General features: G+C 41.2%; 1 protein-coding gene across 5 annotated transcripts in view; it reads left to right on the top strand.

Moving 5' to 3' along the window:
* The window catches only part of TTC21B (tetratricopeptide repeat domain 21B), a 126936-nt gene that overhangs the window by 84753 nt on the left and 17082 nt on the right, over positions 1-25101 (top strand). For all 5 annotated transcript variants that reach the window (XM_006124791.4, XM_006124789.4, XM_006124790.4 and 2 more), the window contains 9 exons: positions 3736-3874; positions 5341-5447; positions 10304-10492; positions 11249-11359; positions 12938-13019; positions 13682-13832; positions 14254-14415; positions 14788-14983; positions 15809-16033. In XM_006124791.4, the coding sequence (XP_006124853.2) occupies positions 3736-3874; positions 5341-5447; positions 10304-10492; positions 11249-11359; positions 12938-13019; positions 13682-13832; positions 14254-14415; positions 14788-14983; positions 15809-16033 (1362 nt within the window). The remainder of the gene's footprint in view (positions 1-3735; positions 3875-5340; positions 5448-10303; positions 10493-11248; positions 11360-12937; positions 13020-13681; positions 13833-14253; positions 14416-14787; positions 14984-15808; positions 16034-25101) is intronic.

The following is a 25101-nucleotide window of genomic DNA, read 5'->3' as shown; positions in this document are numbered from 1 at the left end:
GGGTTAGCTTGCATAGTATTCCTACCTGTTTTAAGAATCCACACAGCAGGTTCTCGCAGACAATATATCTGCAGTGTATTATGTAAGCAAACAAGGGGATGTCTGGTCATTGCCCTGGTGCCAAGAGATGGTTAATTTGTGAGTATGGTATCAACATTATGGGATAACCTCAATAGATCTTCTTCCTGGAGTCAAGTGCTAGACAGTTTCCTTAAAATATCTGTTCAATATCACCAACCACAAATGGCCTCTGAATTGCTTCATTGCCCCTAATATTTCATTGCTGGGGAAATCTCATTATGGACTTTGCCAAAAAAGTGAACCTGAAGTGTCAAGTCTTGCTCCTATGATGCATGAGCTTAGGATCCTTTCAAGAGCCCTCTGCCATATCCTGGGATCAAGATTTCATGTATACATTTCCACTGATCTTTCTGATACTAAGGATGATCAAACAGAATGCAACCATGGTGCTGTTGATAGCCTGATAGTGACTAAGACAATTCTGGTTGATCTTATAATGTCTGTTCAGTAGTGTGTTTCACCTATATTCTATAGCTTGGAACCAAGATCAAACGTTTGTCTCCAGCCCAAAATTGCTGATACTGTAGAGGTTGTTTGCAGTGTTGCTGTGTATGCTCAAACTCATCTTTAGCGAACAGAAATTGTTTCATTAAAATATATTGGCTCCCACCTTGTTTCTCTAATAACCTGGATGATGCGTACTTGAGTGCAACTGACTGTTTACTACAAATACGCAAAATCCCACTGCAAAGCATAAAACTGTCCGCACAGAAAAGCGGAAGAGGCTTTCTGTTTGGACAGCTGTTGGAGGCCCCTAGAATAGACCTATAGTTCTCTATTATATTATCAATTTTTGAAACACTTTGGACTTTCATTCAGTTTCATTAATGTTGACCTTACAGTGATATTTGGCATATTATCTCTTCCATGGTACAGTCATTTTTAATTTCTTTTTACCCCAATGTATCCAGAGATTTTCATTAAACCTGTATAGTGTCTAGGATTGGCTAGGAGGTTAGTGAATAAAACCTCTTTTAGTTCCTTTGATTTTTTTGAGGCAGGTGCTTTTTAAGGCTATAGATATTTAAGCTGAAAGAGGTTGAGAGCTTAATGTTTTGGCATATTTTATATACGTGCTTTTATGTGATCGTCAAAAAAAAAGTCCTGAAATGGATTTTGAAAATTAAACCTTAATATACTTAATTCTACTTTTAATTTTAGTTTGTTTTTTCTTGTAACCTATGAAGTCATACATTTGCAAATATAAGATATCTATAAGGGTATGTCTATACAGCAAAGTTATTTTGAAATAACAGCTCTTATTTCAAAATAACTTTCCTAGCGTGTACAGAGCTAAACCGCTATTAATTAATTTGAAATAGTGGAGCGCTTATTTTGAATTTGGTAAACCTTATTCTATGAGGAATAATGCCAAATTTAAAATAGCTATTTCAAAATAAGTGCTGTGTAGACACTTATTTCGAAATAGGGGGCCTCCAGCCTTCCCAGGGTGCCAAGGTGGCCACTCCAGCCTAAATCAAGAACACTCCTCTCCCTCGCCCCCTCCCCGGAGCCCTTAAAGGGATAGACACTGGCCACAGTGCCTGTGCTACCTCCAAGCCTTCCAGCCCAGAGTCAGCAGTCACTGCCCATGACCCAGTGGCCCCAAAACATGAGCCAGCAAGCCACTGGCAGCCAGCCCTCCACTGCTCCCCAGGAGCAGTCTGCCAGCTCCCAGGAGCCTGCCAGGGCTTGGAGAAGGTGGGCACCTTCCTGGTCCAGGGTGGAGATCATAGACCTTATTCAGATTTGCGGGGGGGGGATGCCCCCAACGTCCATGATCTCTGCACTAGATGGAGGAACATGGCTGTCTATGGCAGGATAGCTGCCAGCCTGGCCACCAAAGGCCACGTGAGAACCCAGAAGTAAGCTTGCATGAAAATCAAGTTGGTCCGGCAAGACCCCCAGCCCTGAGCTTCCCTTCCTCTTTCTTCCCCTTGCTTCCCCCTTCTAGCTCCCTCCTCCCAGGTTTCCCCCTCCCCTCTCCTACTCTCTCTTCTCCCCTCTTCCACCTTCTTTCCCCAGTCTCATCAGAGTTTCATTCCCCCCGCCCCCAGTTTTGTTGAATAAAGAGAGTTTGTGTTCATGAAAATACATGTATTTTATTTGACGTTAGGGAGAGGGGTAAGTGGAGGGAGGAATGAGGCACAGGTCCCCAGTGGGGCAGACCAGGGAGGCTCTTAGTGCTCCTCATGGTAAGAAGCTCTCCCGCAGGGCCTCCTGGATACTGACAGCCCCTCGATGGACCTCCCGGATGGCAGCCTGCAGAAAGTGCAGCCAGGCTCGCAGCAATGCGTCCAAGAGAAGCACCAGAGTGCCCAGGGGTGTCCTGAGTGTCCCATGTTGCAAAGTGCTGTGGTGTCCCGAGTGAGGGAAACCAGAGCATGCAGAGTCAAACTGCTTTGCTGTCCCACGTCGAGGTAGACAAGAAAGCAGGGAAACCTGAGAACTGGCTGTCCGGGGGTGGGGGGGTCCCCTTAAGCACAGACCTCAGATAGCCTCAGGTAGAGGCCAGCCTCAGGAAGTCCTGACCTGGTGCCCTGCCGGAACTGGTTCCAGCCAGCCTTCAATGCGATTCAGAGTCCACTCAGCGTGGACACACTTTCGAAATAGCAAAATGTTATTTTGAAATGCATTTTGTGTGTAGACATGTTACTATTTCAAAATAAGATATTTCGAAATAACACCATAGTATAGACATACCCTAACAGAAATTACTAGCAATTTTAGCTATTCAAATACTGTAACTATAACTGCATGGAAAACCAAAAATATAAATGCTTTCCCCACATTTTGTCAAAAAAGCTTCTAAACAGAATTTTTCCAACCTGCTCTATTTCTGACCACTTCAGCGTAGCTTAAAGTAACCCAAACATGGATATCCAGAAACATTTTTTAAACTGTTGTTATTCTTTGTTTTTCTTTTCTATACTAAGCACCAAATCTTGATACCACATACATATAATAGCTCGTACAAACCATTACAGCGCTTTTTTATAAGACTGTCTTTGCTAAGGACCTATTTGTGTGTGTTTCCTTGAATGATTAAGACAGTTTCATTTCTATTTATACTTGAAAGTGCAGGGAAAGCTGGAGATGCTTCATTTAAAAAAAATTGCTACTTTTCTTTTGAAGAGCACTAATAGCCCTTCTGTTTGCAGATGGACTTCAACATTTGGCAGAGAGATAATGTTTGGGTCAAAGTGGGTTTTTCTGTCTGCAAATCAATTTAGATTGGCTGCTATCGGCTCTAAGAAATAAAAGAAAACAAAACTCTGAGCGAGAGGTCCTGTGTAAAAACTAGTTTGTAACCATGTAATTAAAGATTGTATCATAATGCATGCCCAGGGAACAGAGCTAAGATGGTACAGGCAACCTTTATATTTGAGACTTCTGAATTCTGAGTTACTGGCTTTGCAACCTAAAGTTTTTCACATTCATTTTTATATATAATTATAGATTTAAATAAATATCTTTTGTTAGCAACTTGTTCATGTTTACACAGGACATTTCAGGACATTAATTGGGGTTAGAGTAGAGAAGGTAATTGTATAATTAAATGTTATTTCACTGATAACCTAAGTGCAAGCTATTATTTTTATTCATTTTATTTGAGAGCCAATTTCCATACATTTATTAACTTATTTGTTTCAGGCAATAAATTATTATGAAGCTGCATTGAAAAATGGTCAACAGAATATCCTTTGCTATGATCTGGCCGAGCTCTTGCTGAAACTGAGGCAATATGAAAAGGCGGAAAAAGTACTTCAGCAAGCTTTAGACCATGAGCCTGGTATGAACTAGTCCATTTTATTTCCAACAAAATAGAAACATTAGTAATGTTATTGTGTGTGTGTTCTGTGCAATTTTCTTCAGGAATAATTGGGTACGGTGCAAACATTTTATCTTACTATCTTTCAAACTAGCGTTGGCACTGTACCATGTGAAATATGGAATTGGATGTAAATTACCTCAACTTAGGAGGAGTTCTTGTACAGACACACACACTCTCTTAAATATATAGTAGATCACGGAAGTGCTTATATTCCTCAGAGCTGTTTCCTCTGTAGTTCTTTCCCATCTGCAAAATAAAGTAGTTTGGAGCTTTTTTAGTAGCCTTGAAACATTTAGATAATGTTTAGCTATGCTTTCTCCTTTCTATCAAAATCCAGTAGTTAAATGAAAGCACCATAAAGGCCAGTCCTGATCCCGTTGAAATCAATAGTACATTTTCTGTTGACTCAGTAGGAGCAGGATGAGAACTAGGAATGTAAGGGAGTAGTCGTCTACCCGATATAAGCATATGCTTATCTGGTAGTCAAGTCGACTATTCGCTTCCCCTCCTTGCAGCAAGGTGGGGGGAAGCAGGAGCCAGTGCTGGGGGGAGCCGGCTTAAAAGCTGGTTCCCCCCAGCACTAGCTCCAGAATGTGGGGGAGGAGGGCCAGAGGACGAGGGGAGGCAGAACTCCCGGGGCCAGCACGAGCTGGGACTAAGCAGTCCCAGTTGGCGCCGACTCCGGGACGCTGTGGCTCTGCCTTTTAAATGTAGTAAGAGCCCGCCAGGTTTGTACTACATTTAAAAGGCAAAGCCACAGTGGAGTTACATTTAAAAGGCAGAGCTGCTGCGCGCCCAGCTCCTATTGCATTTAAACTGCAGAGCCATAGCAGGGGTAGTGAGTGTTTCCCTTCCCCCTCCCCCCATCAACTAATCTAAGAGAAATTCCATCAACTAGTAATTTAGCTGATTTACTGCAATTTAGTGTCCGTAATTAGAACCTTAATCTGCATAGTTTATTCAAGGTATATAGGAAAGCCTTTTTCTCTCTCTCATGTTTAAAACTAAGGTGGCTTTTTTTTAAACAGACCCATATGTGGTATTTATTCCTGATCATCTCAGCAAGTTATTTTGTTTAGGTTTGTTTTTGGTTTTATACTTCAGTATCTTTCTGGATTAAAAGATACCTGTTGGCCCTCCAAACTTAATAGACTGTTAAATCTTTACTTCCCAGGTGTTCATTAATGCCAAGCCACAAATTTAAAAGACAACTGTAGCCATTCAAACTTGAAAATTAAATATGCAGCTCCTTTTTGTTGAATTTTATGCAGATCTCCAGTCCATTTTTTCCATTCTTTAACCTTGAAGGGGTTCATGCAGAGCTTCATGCTTTAGAGATGACTCATCACAAAGTGTCACTAAACTGTTCAAAAGAGGCAGTTCTTATTTCAACTTTTTGTTTTATGTTTTTAATATTTTAACAGAGAATGAGTTGTCCTCTCTAATGGAAGATGGACGTTACCAAGTTCTTCTAGCAAAAATTTATAGCAAAATGGAGAAGACCGATGAAGCAATTGTTTCTTTACAGCAGGTAAAGAAAGCATAATTGTGTTGCACTTTCAAGATTTTGTGGACAGGAGGAGAACTTTTAGCGTTCTCTAGAAATAAATTGGATCACAAAGGCTAAAGTAGAAAGAAAAAAAGTTAACTAGAGATCAAATTGCTTATAGAATTGGTAATAGGTTACAGATCTTTTCACCACTAGGTAAGTGGTTTGATAGTAGCTGAAAGTATTAGTGTTGCTAGCTCTTAGGTGACCTTTAATTCATCGGTCTGAAGTCCAGGTCCCAACTACATGTTCAAGCCCACCATAGTTTCAACAGAGTGGGAAGACTGGGGATGGAGTCAAAGCTAGAAGTGTCTTTGTTCACATCGAAAAGCATGCTGCCTAAACAATATGAGAAGTTTGTGTGAGCTATGCCTATAGCTTTTCTGTGCACAGAGTACTTGAGTTTCTGTTGCTATCCAAGGGCAGCATTAAGGATAAGAACTGGCAAACTGTTGGGTCTAAATTTAAGACCTAGGATGTGGCTAGAAGGGAGAGCTGTAATGGCCAGAGAAATAGGAGCAAAAGTGTAGCAGCTAGAGACAGACAAAGGCTTTGGGAAAGATACAGCATCTGTGCACAATTTGGAAATTGGTCTGACCACAGAACCTCCTTTCCACTCGTAGAAAAATCTGACTTCAGTATATAGGGTTCCTGTTGTTTCCTCCAGCACATGCACACAAATCTAGGGGTATGTCTAGACTTCATGGGTCCGTCGATGGAGCCATGTAAACTAGTTTACCCGGCATAGGCAAAGAAGCGGGGATTTAAATAATCCCCGCTTCATTAAAATAAACATGGCTGCCACGCTGTGCCGCCGATCAGCTGATCTGGCACAGTGTGGCAGTCTAGACGTGGATCTGTCGCCTGGGGAAGCCTTTGCTGACCGATCCCTTATGCCTCGTGAAACGAGGTTTACAGGATCAGTCAGCAAAGGCTTCCCCAGCTGACAGATTCGCGTCTAGACTGCCGCGCTGTACCAGATCAGCTGATCGTCGGCACAGCACGGCGGCCATGTTTATTTTAATGAAGCGGGGATTATTTAAATCCCCACTTCTTGGCCTATGCTGGGTATAAACTAGTTTACATGGCTCCATCGATGGAGCCATGTAGTCTAGACATACCCTAGGACTGGACTGAAGATTCAGGAAGCAAAGCCTGGATAATATTTTCTGAGCAGTCTGCAAAATTAAACCAGGTGTATTATCCAAAGGATGTTGGCTTTACCCCTCCTTCCACAAACATTGCATGTTAATATATTGTATTATTTTGTTATTTCTTATCTAAATAAGAACTATATCAAGCTTACTCCTATCTCTTATTTTGATGATTTCTTGTTTCATTCTTTCTTCAGTTTTTGTCTTTTTAGTATATTCTCCCCACAGCTTTTAGTAACTGTTTCCCTGCCAACTGATTTCTCCATTTTATTCTTTATTTCCTTATGTTGTGTTAGAAAAGAGAAGACTGAGAGTGGACACAATAGCTTTAAACTGGCTTATTCATATTCTTTTAGCATGTCTCACTGTTAATAACTATTTTTTACAACTTCCCTCTTTGCTCTCCATATTCTAACGTATCCTCAGTGACTTTTTCACCACTATTTTTGCCTGCTTCCATTCCCCTCAGCTTTCTATGCTTGTGTGCCATTTTTCCCTCTACTCCTTTCAATCCATGTGAGGAATAAATTTTTATCTGCACTGAGGTGTGTAAAATGTGTGCCACCAGTAGAAACAAAAAAACTAGCTGTGGGCACTTGACTTATCAGTTGGGTAACATGTGAATCTCTCCTGAGCTGCCACACTAGTGCACAACTTAGAGGAATACTGCAATGTCTGCCCATGCCTGCCATTTTGCTACTAAAATGCCTGTGCATTAACTTAACTAGTACCAGCCACATACCATCTGCCACTCATTATACCTCTTGCTCCCTCCCCACTGTTGTCTTTTGGGATGGAATCTAGAATTGGTCCCCCAGATTTTTCACTGAATCATAGAACACCAAAACTGGAAGGAACCTCAAGAGGTCGTCATGACCAGTCCCCTGCACTCCAGGCAAGGCCAAGCATCATGTAGATCATCCCTGGCAGATGTTTATCTAACCTGCTCTTAAATATTTCCAATGATAGAGATTCCATAACCTCCCTAAGCAATTTACTCCTGTGCTTAACCACCCTGAAATTTAGGAAGTTTTTTCTAATGTCCAACCTAAACTCAGGGGGAGGGGCAGAATGGGAGCTGGTGCTTATGGGGAGCTGGCTTTAAAGCCAGCTTTCCACATGCCCCAGCTTCCACCCCCATTCCCAATGTGTAAACATGTATCCACTGACCATTTCAGCAGATACACGTTTACACAAGTAAATACATTTTAACATCCCTAGCAGGGAGAAGGAAATGTAATTGGGGACAGGAAGTGGTCTCTCTCTCTCTCTCTCTCTCTCACATACACACACAGAGTGTGAGAGAAGTTGGAAGTGGTCTCTCTCACACACACACACTCTGTGTCAGAAGTTGGCTCTAAGCTGTTATTTTAATTTTTTTTAACTTATACCTCCTGTAGTAGGTCAGGAGCAAGAAGCAGAGTAACATAACTGCTTCTTTCTCCCCTGCAGCCTGTGATAGTCATTAAGCAAGGGTTGGGAAATGTGGAAGAATGTTCAGAATCAACAGGGAAGCAGCTCTTTCCTGATGGTCCTTCAAAGATCAAATGGCTAATGCACTCCTTGTGTGACTCAACACTTTCATAATTGAGCCTCATAGAAAACTAAACTGCAAAATTCAAATTTTCTTTTAGCGGGTGAAATAAGTGTGATAATGGGGTTTTGGACTTTGAAGTATTGCTCATCTCTGCCTTACTAGTTGTCAGGTTTTGTCAGTACTTAATGAAAACAAAGCATGTGCACAGAACAAGATAAGACAACTAAAAAAAGTCTTGATATGACACTTGAGTTTAATTTTTTTCACATGTAATCAACAGCCTTCACAGTCAGAACTTTGATACAGGGAGAGGCACAACAGTTCTTGACAGTGGTTGGGGGGGGGGGGGGGGGGGAGCAGGGGTGAGGGGAAGATGAATACCATGGGTAAGTACAAAAATACATTTTCTTTCCAGCTGTTGATTACCAAACTAATTGTGTGTCAACAGCAAGCTGCTGTGTTAAGGAGACAGCTGCCCTTGTCAGAATCATTCAGTGATGGCTTGTGCCAGTATTTTTGCTATCACAGCTCCTGTCACAGTGATGGAGGACATTACTGACTGAGAGGAAGTGATTTAGAAGAGTCCTGTAGTTAGCTAATCAGCAGTAATCGTTTTATTTCAAGTTTATATAACTACTAGCAGACCTACGTGCCATTGTTCGGATCCTTCAGGGCATGGTGTGCGGGGTGTAGGAGTCAGGGAAGGGGCTTATAGATGGCGGGGAGGAATATGAAGGAGGCTGGAGTATGGGGGGATATGAGAGTGAGGTTTGGGGTGTGAGAAGGGGTTCAGCGTGGGGGGGTCCCATCCGGCACAGGCCCCTTTTCTGCCCTCCTTTGCTACCCCTCCCCTAGCTGCCAAGGACATTTTTTCTCCTCCCTCCCCTCCGGCGCTGCAGACAGGGGCTGGAAGGGGAGGAAAGAGTTTGGGGCAGAGGAGCTATTTACCTGGTGTGCTCGCAGTAAAGATGGCAGAACCCCAGCCCTGCTGACCACTCCCTTGGTGGTACAGCTGCCAAGGGACACTGTAGGATAGCTGTCTCCTGCAGACTTGCTATTCCTAGTGGACACTCTCATATCACTTCCCTCCAAACAGCAGCCCCTTGCTTTGCACGTTACGGAAACAGCCCTTTTCCCAGGGCTTCTGGTTGTCCTGGTACAACTAATCCCTGACCTTGGTTTAAGCTAGAAGAGGAAACTGCATACCAAAATTTGGTGACCCTAGTTGTTACCATTTAGGAGGAGTTCTTGAACAAATGGACTCGCAAACATACAGACTCACTCTAAAATATATAGCTAGAGATAGAATTGAGCTATTGTCTTATGATGGCTGAAAAATATGAAATCATCTGAATGTTGCTTGTTTTTATTTTTACAAGTGGTAAGATCTTAAATCATGTAGGTAAAATACGTGAAATGTAAGAAAATGTTGCAAATTAGTAAAACTAGATGAAACTGATAATTACTAAATTTGCAGATTCTGTCATTTAGTAAAAAAAAAATCCCTCTCACTATTAGGCTACATGTACATCACATACACATTCTGGTATTTCTTTACTTGCTTAAGTTTTTCCTCACCATCTATGCTGCTATTTATTCTTCTGCACACTCCCCAAAGTAGCTTGTAAACGTACCTTCAGTGCATGTCTGTCGTTCAAAAAAAAAATTCCCAACAACTAGAAATATTGCCCAGATACCTTTTTAATTTCTTTCACCTCACCTTGGTGGAAAACATACTTTTCAAGAAACCAACACAATTGTGTAGAATACATTTACTTTCTTGACATGTTGGGGGCAAATGATGCTAGCACACAATAATATTTTCATCTCTTAATGGACCCCTGTTTAAATGGGCAGAAATCTGTATTGGATAAGGATCTAGTTTATCAACATCTCTTTGGAATAAAAGTTAAAAAGCTTATGTATTTTAAGTAAAAACAAGAAGTAAAAAGTCAGCCTGATGTTTGGGTGTATTGTGAGTTTGGGGCAAGAATTTTCCTTTGAAACGTTTTTTCCAAATAATAAACCTGTGAATGCAATCTCTCCTGTGCATTTTTGTGTATATATATTTACATGAATGCATACAAAACAATGATTTTGCTATTATCATGCTAATTTTCTGATGCCATCACCTGTTGTTTTCCTAGGCTCGGGAATTGCAAGCCAGAATACTTAAACGAGTTCAAATAGAGCAGCTGGATGCAGTTCCTGCACAGAAACAGTTAGTAGCTGAAATTTGTGCAGAGATTGCTAAACATTGTACAGCCCAGCGAAACTATGAGAAAGCAATTAAATTTTACAAAGAAGCTCTTGTTCATTGTGAAACAGATAACAAGGTCAGTCTTACCTTAAAAATAACTATTTTATGTCACCTGTTCTTTCTCCACTAAGAGCTGCCCACCTTACTGCCTAGAGTAGTAGTCAGAGGCAAAGACAGAGGCAAAAAAAGCATTAAGTACTTCAGCTTTTCCCACATCATCTGTCACTAGGTTACCTCCCTCATTCAAGTAAGGATCCTACACCTTCCCTGAGGATCCTCTTATTGCTAACATGCCTAACAATACCTTTCTTGGTGTCAAGTATCAAAGGGGTAGCCGTGTTAGTCTGAATCGACAAAAGCGGCGAGGAGTCCTGTGGTACCTTATAGAGTAACTGAAGTGTTAGAGCATAAGCTCTGAACAGTGGTCAGACATGCATCTTTGCCCACAAAAGCTTATGCTCCAACACTTAAGTTAGTCTATAAGGTGCCACAGGACTCCTCGCCGCTTTTGCAAATACCTTTCTTGTTACCCTTCACATCCCTTGCTAGCTGCAATTCCTGTTGTGCTTTGGCCTTTCTAATTACACCCCTGCATACACAACCAATACATTTGTATTCTTCCCTAGTCATCTGTCCACATTTCCACTTCTTGAAAGCTTCATTTTTGGGTTTAAGCTTGCCAGAGACTTCACTGATTTGTCTAGGATCATGCAGGAAGTCAGGGTATTGAACCCAGGTTTCTTGGATTCTAAGTTAAAACACTAACCACTAAACTGTCTCCTCGCTCAATTGTATGAAGAGGAAGACTTCTGTATTTTTTTTTCATCTCCAGGTAATGTTGGAACTTGCACGTTTGTATCTTGCACAAGATGATACTGATGCCTGTCAACATCAGTGTGCATTGTTACTGAAGAATGACCAAGATAATGAAGCAGCTACAATGGTTAGTATGTTGTACTATTGCAATTTGCTATATCAAAAGGACTTCAATGCTAGAAAATTATTTAATATGTACTTTCTAAGATAAAGCATAGTATATAGAGAATATTAGTGTATATTTTAAAAAGTATCTAGAGGAGATTTAGTAAATGAAGATCAACAACCTATCATTAAATGTTGTTTACATGTTCATTTATGTATCATCATTATCCATTGTCGTTTATATCTGTTAGTATATTTAACTTTACTATCGTGATACAGAAAGCATGTTACAGAAACTTGAGAGGTGGAGAGGCAACTGTAAGAGGAACAGTGGTCAGAATATGTCTAGATGCCGACAGTGTAAACTGTTTTGAGAAAACTGTTCTCTTAAACCATATCTTTACCACTGCATTGCATGCCTATAAGAGATGTAGCTCAAAGTACTTTACCTACTGATCTGGCATCTGGCTGGGAAAGTGCCTTTTATCCTAAAGGTGAATAGGCTTTTAACAAGCTGCATAAGTTACACTGGTTATGTTATAGTCATTCTCCCTTGGAAAATATACTTTGTTTAAAATTATGGATGAAGCATTTGAAAGATATTACTGTACTGGTAAAACTGATTATTTTTTCCCCTGCTCATTGGCAGTCATGATCATGCATATATTTTATTCTGATACTGTATGAAGTACCTGGAGGAAGTAACATTTAGGGTATGTCTACACAGCAACACTATTTCGAAATAACTAGCTCTATTCCGATATAACTTAGTCCAAGTCTACACTGCAGGCAATTATTTCAAAATAATGTCAAGCTGGACGACTTCTTCCTCCGACTCCTATAACCCTCGTTGTACAAGGAGTAAGGAAAGTTGAAGGAAGAGTGCTCTATTTCAAAATAAGTGCTGTGTAGCCCCCCCCCCCCATTTTGAAATAAGGTATTTCAAAATAAGATACGCAGTTGATGTAGCTCAATTTGCGTAGCTTATTTCAATGCACCCTTAGTAGAACACTTGATAAATCTTTTCTATCCATCTCTTATTTGGACTTATTTCTCATTATTTGTATGAGTTATATTTTTTTCTTCATAGTCTTAATTACTGATTGTGAGCTGCTTCTCTAGATGTACTCACTTTGGTTTTCTAAGAAAAACTAAAATTCATGCTAAAACAAATTCATTCTTAAAGAAATTTTTAAAAATTAGAAGTTAGTATGTAATTGAAAAACAATGGAATCCATAATTGGAAAAAACCTTATTTTCTCTTTACCAAGTGGCTTTTTTGTTTAATATTTTTAGATTAACGAGGAAGAACTCATAGTATCATAGGAAGGATTTCATTGTATTAAAAAAAAAAAAGTAAACTAGTTCTCTATAAACTATTAATATACATTTCAGTCCCTTCCCAAACAAATGTGAATTTTCCTTATACATACTATGAGAACTTTAAAAATGTTGAATTTCAGAATCCCTTTTTTAGAGAACTAGATCTCATAATTTGGATTCTCTCATTTAATGTTCATATCAGATGTGGGATTAATCAAAAAACCATTCCAGATCATGTCTTGTAACTGCTGTTTTCTTTACATGTTTTGATATATAGATGATGGCTGATCTCATGTTCAAGAAGCAGGACTATGAACAAGCTGTTTTTCATTTTCAGCAGCTCTTAGAACGTAAACCAGGTATGAATTCAGTAATGATACTTCAGTTTCTTTCTGATATATGAATGTCAAACACAAGTCATCCTCTAGTCCTAATGAATGTCAGAAACACACATATTTAATGCATTTTTCTATTAAATTTAAGAAGAAAATATATCTAAATGAAATGTGCATATTTCATATAGTATCTAATACAGGTACAGACTTATTTAATGTTTCTCTTTCAAATTGTTGCCAAAGTTTGTGTATACCCAAACACAAATAGGATTGCAAGGCTAAAATAAGTAACTGGAATAAGCTGTAAAGTTTTGTTTATATGCAAAATATGAGTAGAGGTACAGATAAAACTGGATGTGTTAGTGATACTGGAGAGATTGTAAAGTTTGCTATTGGGAATGTATGTTTGAAAAAAATGAGAGTATATGACATTTGATATTTGATTTTTTTAAGTGCCATACAATTGGATCCATACATGCTATAATTTGACCATTAGATCATTTAAAATGCATAGTAAATATCATTTAGCGAAAAGCTTTTGGAACTTGTATGAATTTATTTTAAATACTTTGTGTACTCTAATTTGCGGCACACATTTGAAAAGAGTGATTTAGTTTATTTTCTATCTGTTTGTTTAGCAAATATGTGACTTAATTTAAAAATGTTCTAAATATATGTGTACCTAGACAACTATGCAAGTCTGTCACGTTTAATTGATCTCTTAAGAAGAGCTGGGAAGCTAGAAGAAGTTCCAAGATTTCTTGTAATGGCTGAGAGACATTCTTCCAGAGCAAAACTTGAGCCCGGTTTTCATTATTGCAAAGGACTGTACCTTTGGTAGGTACAGTTATAATTAACTAAAATAACTTTTATTTGGTAACTGTATTTCATATGAAAATATAATTAATTAAAAAGATATTAACTCAATTTCTAATTATGACATGATCTGCATGACTGGGAAGTAAAGATTTAGGGACTGGATTTTTTAAGAGACTTTTTTGTCTTTGGGTGTATTATTATTAGAAAATTCAGATAATTGTATCTCTAAGTACTCTTTTCACTATTGTATTTGATGCTATTTCATGTGGAATTTTTTGCTGGCCAATTCAAGTAGCAATATTTACTTTCTCAGAACTAATTTTTACAATACGTACATGATAAAAAGATGTACCTCTAGTGTATTTTGAAAGCTATATCTTTCTTATTTGTTTTATTTAACTTTTTGTCCAAACTGAAAGTGCTTTCATAACTTGTCTAGGTATACCGGTGAACCAAATGATGCACTTCGACATTTTAATAGAGCCCGGAAGGACAGCGACTGGGGACAGAATGCAGTTTATAACATGATTGAAATTTGTTTGAACCCAGATAACGAAACTGTAGGTGGTGAAGTGTTTGAAAATCTGGATGGTGACACAGGGTGAGGTGTTGTAGGTTTTTTTTTTTTTTAATGTTGATAACATTTTTTTGGGTCCAAATCTAAATTTAATAGAAAACGAGAGGGAGCCTCATAAAATGGTACATTAAAACAAGAAAGCAATCAAATTGCAGCCAGACTCTTAAGGGGATTTTGTTCTGGGATCCTAGGCATTTGTAGGATGATTTTGTCTATAATTTAGAATAACTTTCAGTACAAAAGAGAGCCAATATATAATTATCCATATAAAGGTAAATATTTTGTACGACAATGTCATGACTTTAGTGTGTTGTCAGTTACAACTTGAAGCTTGTTTAATATTAATATAGCACAACAACATTTGGGTGTTTTAAAAACTCTCTTTCTAATGCATAGTAATTCTACTGAGAAGCAGGAGTCTGTGCAGCTGGCTGTGAGAACAGCAGAAAAACTTTTGAAGGAACTCAAGCCCCAGACCATTCAGGGTCACATTCAGCTTCGCATCATGGAAAATCATTGTCTAATGGCAACCAAACAGAAATCAAATGTTGAACAAGCACTAAATACCTTCACTGAAGTAGTAGTTGCTGAGGTAGGTGATCTCCCCCTCCCTATCTCCCCTTCCCTCCATTCCTTCAAAAAAGTATGCTTGGGTCTTTTATAATTTTCCTTCAATTCAAGAAATATTGAGATACTTAATATCATCATCTCTGAGAATTATATTTGTCCCCTACTACGTAGAGAATGATTTCTGAAAAATTAGTAATGAAATATAAGCTAAAGAAGCAGTCTCTCTTGTTGATATGTACATTTGTGGTTGTATTTGCAAATATATTAAGCAACTGGAAACTAGGCTTATCACACTTCTTAAAATATAACTAAATTTTAGTTTCTCAGGTTAAGTCTAGATAACAGGCTCAGAATATGATTCCCGCTTCATGTACACATAATTGTGATATCTCTCATCTAAACTCGAATGCTAAAAGTAGTAGTGTATCTATATTGCATGGGCAGCACTGGCATGGATTAACCTTCCTGAATACAAACCCAGGTGGGTACATACTCAGGCTGCTAGCTCATACCACCGCTGCTGCTTCCTGTGCCATTGTGGCTATGCTGCTCTTTTTAGTTCACTAGATGGATGAGCAAGTGAGTATCTATGTATGGGACTCACACCCAGGTCATAATGTAAATGTAGCTTTCATGTCTTCTAATTCCCATTATATTTAAAACTGAAAGACCAATAACAGATCAATTCTAAGTTCATTCCCTGTCCAAAAATAATTAAACATGTCAAAATTCGATTTATATGTTGTCATTGGCATTTGAGTCTTAGCTTCTAGTTTTATATTTCCATAGCTGCTCAGTTTAAATGTAATTTAGAAAACAACTTTGTTCTTAAAATATTTTATTTCAGAAGGATCATATCCCAGCACTTTTGGGAATGGCCACAGCCTACATGATTTTAAAACAAACTCCACGAGCCAGAAATCAGTTGAAACGCATTTCAAAAATGAACTGGAATCCCATAGATGCAGAGGATTTTGAAAAAAGTTGGCTGCTTCTTGCTGATATTTATATTCAATCTGCAAAATATGATATGGCAGGTGAACTATTAAAACAGTGTCTTCGCCGTAACAGGGTAAGTGACATAATAAAAAGTTATCTTCCATATACTTACTGTATATATTTTTAAATTTGACTGTGAAAATGTATTTTATTTCATAGTTTGGTTTTCTTAGGTGAGGGAAATGAACATAGAAAGAGTAAGAGACTAGAAGTTTACCCTTGAGAGGAAATGAATGCAGATGCTGCTTAGTGAACTGTTAGTAATTTATGCAAGTTTAAGCTGTGGTGATGCTTTGTGTACTGAAGGGACTGTAGAATGTCAAGAATACATCTCATTACGAATCTGATTCAGGTTTAATGAAAATTTCAGACAAATAGAAATTGTGGACCTTTGCCCCATTTATTCATAAGTTATCTGTAGCTACATACACAATTTTATATGTTAACAAAACATATAAGCCCTATTTTACAAACTAATGTACATGCATTTTAGTTTTTATGATTTTCATCGATCTTGCACTGAAGAGTAGCTTTTCTCTGGATTTTGAGAGGCTACCCTCTAATGTTTTGCCTGGGCACTTTGGATTTCTGACCTGGCAACATGCCAGAAGATCTGCTTAGATGGTAGGAAATGAACAGTGTTAGCTTTCCAATTTAATATTATCCATTTTGTTTTTCTCCTTGGTGGTTGGGAGCTTTAAAGAGGCAGCTTTTCTGGTAGATTGTTTGTTTTTATATGTAAGGGTATGTCTACACTACAGCGCTAATTCGAACTAACTTAGTTAATTAACTAAGCTAATTTGAACTAACGCATCTAGAACTAAAAACTAGTTCGAATTACCGTTTTGCTAATTCGAACTAGCATGTCCACATTAAGTGGACCCTGAACCGGGGTTAAGGATGGCCGGAAGCAGTGCCGGCAGGGCATCAGATGAGGACTTAGAGCGTGGAGCTGCTGCCTCAGGCTATTCGAGGGCTGTGCTTAAAGGGAACCGACCCCCACCCCGGACAGACAGTTCTCAGGGGTGCCCCGCTTGCAAAGCAGTCCTGGCTTGGAATGCCCTGAGTGCCCACACTGGGCACATCACAGCACTCGGCCATCAGCCCAGCTGCACTTGCCGCAGGCTGCCATCTGGGGAGACGGGGCAATTGGGGGGCTGCAGGAGAACTTCCACCCCCAGAAGCCCGCAGAACCAGCCCAGTCCTCCCCATCGGGGGCTCGTACCCCATTCCTCCCTCACCTCCTTCCACTTACCCTTCCCTAGCCCCCCCTTCCTGATGTACAAAATAAAGAAAACGTGGTCAACAATAGAATCTCTCTTTATTGAACAAAACTCGGGGAGACTGGGAAAAGGAGGTGGGAGAGGGGAAGAGAGAGGCTGGGAGAGGGGAGGGCAACTAAAATGATCAGAGGTTTGGAACAGGTCCCATATGAAGAGAGGCTAAAGAGACTGGGACTTTTCAGCTTAGAAAAGAGAAGATGGAGGGGGGATATGATAGAGGTCTATAAAAGCATGAGTGGGGTGGAGAGGGTGCATCAAGAAAAGTTCTTCATTAGTTCCCATAATAGAAGGACTAGAGGACACCAAAGGAAAGGAATGGGTAGCACGCTTCAAACTAGTAAAAGAAAGTTGTTCTTCACAAAGCAAAGAGTCAACCTGTGGAACTCCTTGCTGCAGGAGGCTGTGAAGGCTAGAACTAGAACAGAGTTTAAAGAGAAGTGAGATCAAGTCATGGAGCTTGGGTCCATGGAGTGGTATTAGCCAGGGGGTAGGAGTGGTGTCCCTGCCCAAAGTTTGTAGAGGCTGGAGAGGGATGGCACGAGACAAATGGCTTGGTCACTGTTTTCAGTCCATCCCCTCCAGGGTCCCTAGGGTTGGCCGCTGTCGGCAGACAGGCTACTGGGCTAGATGGACCTTTGGTCTGACCCAGGACGGCCATTGTAAGCTCAGGGCTCAGGGTCGGGGGTCTCAGTGGACCACCTTGATTTTCATGCACACCTGCTCCTGGGTGGCCAGGCTGGCAGCTCTCCTGCCCTAGACAGCCACTTTCCTGTGCCTAGTGCAGAGGTCGTGGACGATGTCCACACTAGACCAGGTGGGTGCCCGCCTCCTGCGGTCCCGGGCAAGCTTCCGGGAGCCGCCAGCCTGGTCCCGGGAAAAAGGGGAGGGCTGGGGGGCATCGGGTGGCTGGCTCGAGCCGTGCCAGGTGCAGGGTCTGCTAGCTGGGTGCTGGCAGGCTTGCACCTGGCACGGGCATCGTAGCCAGCCCGTGCCCCTTTAAAGGGTCCGGGGCCGGGAGGGGGGCAATAGAGTTTCCCTGGTGTTGGCCAGAGTGGACACCAGGGAAAGCTGGGGAGGGCTAGCCTCCCACTAGTTCGAATTAAGGGGCTACACAGCCCTTAATTCGAACTAGTAAGTTCGAACGAGGCTTAGTCCTCATAAAATGAGGTTTACCTAGTTCGAACTAAGCGCTCCGTTAGTTCGAATTAAGTTCGAACTAGCGGAGCGCTAGTGTAGCGCCTATCAAAGTTAATTCGAACTAACGTCCGTTAGTTCGAATTAATTTTGTAGTGTAGACATACCCTAAGTAATTCACAAGTCTTAATTCATTGCTAGTGATTGAGCAGTTTTTTTGTTGGATACATAGTTGATATACTGTATATATGGAGCATCTTAGCTCAGGTCAATCTATCAGTATAAACTAAAACCAATTACCTGCTCCAACTGTCAGCTCCCACATCTTGTAGAGTCTGTTAATTCTAAAGACACAGTAACAACAATGATTGGTCCGTATCTAGAGCCTTTCACTCTGAAAACTAATAGGAAGTGTGAGCAGATTCTAGGACAGTGTGGACTTAGGACATCCTAGGTTATGTGTCCTGCTGAGATTCTATACTAGCTGGGTTTTGATTAAAATTATAGCACCATGTAAAAGTGACTAATACAGATCATATTATCAAACTCTTATTCTTTAATGTCTTTGTGCATCTGAAATAATGAGATAAATAACAAGGTCCTGAATAATGGAAAGGAGAGGAAAGTATATTGGAAGGCTCCAAAATGATTGCATTGCAGGTCTCCAGCACCAGACACAAGGAAGATAAGCCCATTCCCATATTGTCCTCCAACCCATATGCAATAAAGAAGGCACTCAGGAATTGTACTGTGCAGATAAAAATGATTGATTTTGTTTGTTTGAAATTACTTGCATGTTTGTGAAAATATTTTCCACAAGCATTCTGAGTTACAAACTTAGCTAGACTGACAAAATACATTATTTTGATGAATGGGTTTTTAAGATTGCTTTTTACAATCAGAAAAGAATGATGTACATATTGAAAGAGAACATCTGTGTAAACACTTTGTTTTGCAACACAGATTTGTATAATTTAAATGTATAGATTTTGTTTAGATAACCGACCATATTCTATTTGAGGTTACAAAGTCAAAGAAAGTCCACCATGAGTTTCCAAAGCCAGAATGTTTCCATAGAATCAGGGCTTTTCAATGTATTTATTTAAAAACACAATTGGAGAACTACTTATAGACTACAAAGTTTTTTGTGAGAGAAATCTTGGGCTATATTGTATTCCAGTTTCCCTGAAGATCTCTGATCTTGTAGGTATAAAGTGAAACCATTTCCTCAGTAGCCTTAGGAAGTTTAATCTAAACCGGTTTTGAATAGTTAAAATGAAGCTGAATATAATACAGCTGTCTGCATTTGTCTTTTCCCGAGTGTAAATAATATGCTAAATGGATAATTAGATAGGACAGTTTAGTGACAAGACAGTACATCTTATAAACCATTCAATATGAAGCTTTCACAAAGCTTGCTTATTTTCAGAATTGATAATTGTGAGTATGCTCTGCTTTATATGTTTAATATGGCAATTCCTGTCTGTTATTAAATCTGTTTAATACACTCACACAGAGTGTAGTGTGTGCATAATTTGGGTTGCATTGGGCTGCAATTTTTCATGGTAGGTGCTTGTCTGAGGCTGACTTTTTTTTTTTCCTGGAAAATTTTGGCCAAAATAGTTCAGTCTTTTCCAGGAATGTGGCTGGGGAAAATACATTGTTTTTGCCCGTGTTAAATAATCCTGGCACAGACTTTCTTTGAAAAGCTATGAAAAATATGGCTAGCATTCCCATGATTTGGAGCAAAGACTCGAAATTTGGTGGGGCAATAGCCTGTATGTCAGAGAAGTACCTTTGCCGTGCCCATGAAAATCCACCAAAATTTGGCCTAGTTATAAAGTCTTGAAAAGTAGCAGTTAACTCATGCTAGAGGATAATAAGGAGTAAATAATGACCAATGCTGATATGTCAAGAACAAATCATGCTAAATCAATCTGAATTCCTTCTTTGACAATTAGCTAGCTGATAGCAAGGAAGCAGTAATCATAATATTTCTTAGACACAGTCCCACAAGATAGTATTGTAAGCAAACTAGGAAAGTACCTTCTAAATCAGGCCTCGGCAAAATATGGCCTGCGGGCCGGGTGTGGCCCAGCAAACTAACAGATCCATCCCATAGAGGCAGCAGAGAGCCTCAGGCAGGCTTCCCTACTTCCCACAGCCCCACATGCGGTGCAGAAATGCGGCTTCCAGGCTCCGTTTCTTTCAAAACTGGAGGAGAGAGGGGAAACTTCAAGAGTCACCCTGCGCTTAGCACAATCTCATTGGCCGGTTTCTGGGAGCCAATGGGAGCTGCTTGTTTGAATAACAGGCAGCCAAGAAGAATCATGTTCCCTCTCCTCGGCTCAGTTATTCACTGAAGCACATGGCCTGGCAAGCAGGTAGGCTGGCTGGGAAACGTTTTAAGCTCTGCAAGCCTTAGCTCTACAAGCAGGCTAGTTTGGCTGCTGGCTGGTAAGTCTCCTGGCCACAGCTTGCTTCTGGCACCCCAGCCCTTCCCTGCCTCATCCTCTGCCCTCCTCCTCCCCAACATACCTAAACCGTCTAACCCCCTCTTACACTCACACCCCTTCCCAGATCTGGCATCCCGATCACCTGCCCCAGAGCACAATACCCTCCTGCCCTAGGTCACATCCCAAACTCCTGCACTCCAGTCCCTTTCCCTAGGTCATAACCATCTCCTTCACCCAAACGCCCTCCCAGACACCAGTCTCCCTCCTGCACGAACTCTTACCCCAAACTCCCTTCTGCACCCAACCTCCATCCCAGACCCTGCATCTCCTCCATTTATATCATGGAAGAGTGCAGCCTTCAACCACTTTCCAAAATCTTGGAGTGGCCTCCTGTCAAAAATTATTGCCCAACCATGGTCTACATGAAATTATTGTTAAATGGGGAATCACTGGTTGAAAATAGGAGTGTTAAATAGTGATTAATTTACTAGTTGAGTAGTTGATGGAATGTCCATTAACTACTCGACTAGTCAATAAGTACTTCCACATTCCGCCTTTGAAATATACAAGAGCCCCAGCGGGGCTCTTGTGCATTTCAGAGTTGGAACCCCACGTGGAGCCCAGAGCCAGCGGGAAAGCATTTGCTTATCAGATAGTCAACTAGTCCTTTATATCCTTAGTTGAAAAACCATATGGTTTAGTTGTCTGTGATTTAACGTCAGACTGGGAGGACTTATAAAATGAGGACCAGTAGTAGTCTGTCCTGAGTCCAAAATTATTAAATATTTTAATTAATGACTTTGATGAAGCTGCTGAGGGGATGAAAGCACTTTACAATTCGGAAAGTATCTTGATAAATTAGAGAATTGCTCTAAAATCAGTAAGATGAAATTCCATGGAGACAAGTGTAACGTATAACATTTAAGAAGGAAAAATAAAAAACATAAATATAAAATGGGGAATACCTGGGGACTCTCCCGGTGACCCCGGGCTCCATGCGGCACTGCCACTTTGAAATGCTTTGGGGAGCCTGGCATCAGGCTCCTCACGGTCTTTGAAAGTGGCAGCATCCTGTGGAGCCCAGGATCTGGGGACTTCCCCGGGCTCCATGCAGCGCTGCTGTTTTGAAAGGTTATGGGCAGCCTGGTATCAGGCTGCATGCGGCATTTCAAAGTGGTAGTGCCACGTGGAACCTGGAGTCAGCTGGCGACTCTCCCACTGACGTTGGGTTCCATGTGGCACTGCCGCTTTGAAATACCACGGGGAGCCCAGCATCAGGCATTTCAAAGCAGCAGTGCTGTGTGGAGCCCAGAGTCAGCTGGGGAGTTAATCCCAGGCTCTACGTGGCATTGCCGCTTTGAAATGCCACATGCAGCCTGGGGTCACCTCAGCTGGCCCCAGGCTACATGCGCCTTTCAAAGCGGCAGTGCCACATGGAGCCCGGAGTCTGGCCCTAGGCTCCACACAGCGCTGCAGCTTTGAAGTACCCTGTCTCCTTTCTCCCCTCCCCGTTTGCTGTCTCTTTCTGATAGAGACAGCAAAGGGTGGGGAAGCGACTTGTTGACTGTCCTGTTGACTATCCGATAACATTTGCTTTTAGATTGTCGACTAATCTTTCACATCCCTAGTTGGGGGGCACACAGAAAGAGGCAGCAAGGGGAGAAAGGAGGAGGCTTTCAAAGCAGCAGCTCTGTGTGGAGCCCGGGCTGGACCTGGCCCATGCTGCATGCGGAATTTCAAAGCGGCAGCACCACATGGAACCTGGGGCCTGCCGCTCTGAAACACTGCGGAGAGCGGTGTTTCCCGCTGACCCCATGCTCCTAGTAGAGCTTTCGCCTTTGAAATGTAGCAACAGTCCTGGGGCTGTTGCTACACTTCAAAGGCGGAGATGCCCTTATCAACTAATTGAATAGTCAATGAAAATTGCATCACCTATTCGATTAGCCAGTTAATTGAAATTTTACATCCCTACTCAGAGCATGGGGTCAGTCTGTCCTGTGCTTTTAATAACCTCCATGGTGGATCCAGGCAGTGTGAAGGAAAAAGTTGCTTGATTCAGATGCAGAAGGATCTGGGGGGAGATGGGGACAAAGGAGGGAGAAACCAGGAAATGAGTGATGAAATGGAACTGGGAGCTCAGGGAGGGAAAGGGCTTAGGAACTGAGCTTGGATAAGGACCTGGGGGGCGGAAAAGAGGCCTGCTGAACTGAGGAGTTGGGGGGACACTGGCATTAAGTGAGATGCCCAAGTGGTGAGGAGAGATTGGGCCTGAGAACCAAGAAAGATGGAGAGCAGTCTGGGATATTGGGAGCCAGCGAGCCGAATAGATAAATGTAAGCCAGATGAGTCAGGAAGTGGGAGAGTGGAACTGACTGGGTAAGAAAACTAGGAGCTAAAGGGCTTGGGAATGGCTGGACAAAGAGAGTAGGATTGAGAGTCTGGAGGGGGTGAGACTAGGATTTGTTGGACAGGAAGTCTGGGATAAGAAACCTAAGGATTGGAGACTGTGCTGACTAGTTAAGGATAATGGGGCAAGAATTCAGTGGTAGTGATGAGACAAGACTAAGGCAGTACATAAGGCATCATACATGGGAGCGAGGGAGACGAGTGGGTATCTTCTAGAGAATGTTCCCTTCCAGACCTTGCTATGGGACTCAAGATTCCAAAGTCTCGCCATTCTTTTGCTGTCAGAAAACATCTATAAAATTATAACTGACAAATTATCTCATCTCCTCGTAGTGCTGATCCACATAGAGAATGACAACTTTGAACTGCCATCAGTTACCCTGTTAGTTCAAGTGACCGAAATCTGTGCACAGATTCTAAAAGTTTAAACTCTGTTGATGACCCAATTGGTGTTGTCCAGTTTTGCTTTTTTTATAATCTAGAACTGCAAACATACAAATTCTGTTAAAAGAATATTAAAGTTGCAAAGTTGAGCACTCAAAAGTTAAGATCTCTCAGAACTGAAGTAGCAAGCTTAGTTACTTAATAGTGTGCAAGCTTAATTTGGCCTTCATATATATCCCACATTAATTAATTACATTATCCCACATTTTTTTTCCATAGGGACCCCTCTGTTTCATTCAGAGTATAGGTTGGATGGTGCTCACTTAATAAGAAACTATTCAGTGTTCTTGTTTTCTGTTTACTGCAGTTCCATGCCTTATTTACTGACCATTTTGCAACCTCTACTTTGAAGACTGAATTATTAATTTTCCTCATTGGCTTTTGTGGCATTTACCCCTACAGTATCTGATTGCTTCACAAAATTTAACAAATCTGTTTTCACAACCTACTTATGAATTGTCAATATTCTTGTCCCCATTTTACACTTATTGGGACCTGAAGCACCGAAAGACTAAAGTAAAAGAATCAAATATGTATATTTTCATTCAAAGCACAGCTTCTGTTGACTTCAGTTGCAGCTCTGAGTGAACACTGGCGATGTTAAATTTAGATTAATGGACTAATCAAATAGTTGATGCAAATTGCATCAACTATTCAATTAATTGATAAGGGTGCCTGCGCCTTTGAAGTGTAGCAACAGCCCCAAGGCTGTTGCTACACTTCAAAGGCGAAAGTACTGTGGGATCACGGGGCCAGCAGGGAACTCAAGAGTTTCTTGCTGGCCCCATGCTCCCCATGGTGTTTCAAAACGGCAGCACTGCATGGCACCCAGGGTCAGCAGAGGACTTAGAGTCCCCAGCTGATCCTGGGCTCCATGAACTGCTGCCACTTTGAAATGCTGCAGGGAGCCCACATCAGGCTCTACACGGCATTTCAAAGTGGCAGCGTTGCATGGATCCCAGGATCAGTGGGGGAGTCCCCAGCTGACCTTCGGCTCCACGCAATGCTGCTGTTTTGAAACACAGTGTGCAGCCTGGGCCAGCTGGGGGACTCACAAGCTGGTCTAGGGCAGCATGCGATGTTTCAAAGCTGCAGTGCCTCATAGAGCCCAGGGTCTGGTCCCAGGCTTCATGCTGAACTGCTGCTTTGAATACCCCTTCCTATATCCCTCCTTGCTGCCTCTCTCTGCTAGAGGCAGCAAGGGGAGGAGAAGCAACTAGTCATTCACATCCCTAGTGAACACCACTTCTGTAAATCAGACCGGGGTCTTAAGTCAGGCTTAGGCACAGGCACCCAGAAAATGAGAAAAACACAATTAGTGATTACCTCTAAAGAATATCATTTAAATGATTTGCCTAGCATCATATAGGAACTCAGCAACAAATGATATTGCCCTACAGCCAACAGCTTCCTTCATT

This window comes from Pelodiscus sinensis, chromosome 7 (genome assembly GCF_049634645.1).
Source record: "Pelodiscus sinensis isolate JC-2024 chromosome 7, ASM4963464v1, whole genome shotgun sequence".
Taxonomy (NCBI): Eukaryota; Metazoa; Chordata; order Testudines; family Trionychidae; genus Pelodiscus; species Pelodiscus sinensis.
The sequence above is the reverse complement of the archived record's forward strand: the minus strand, read 5'-3'. Positions and strand labels throughout refer to the sequence as shown.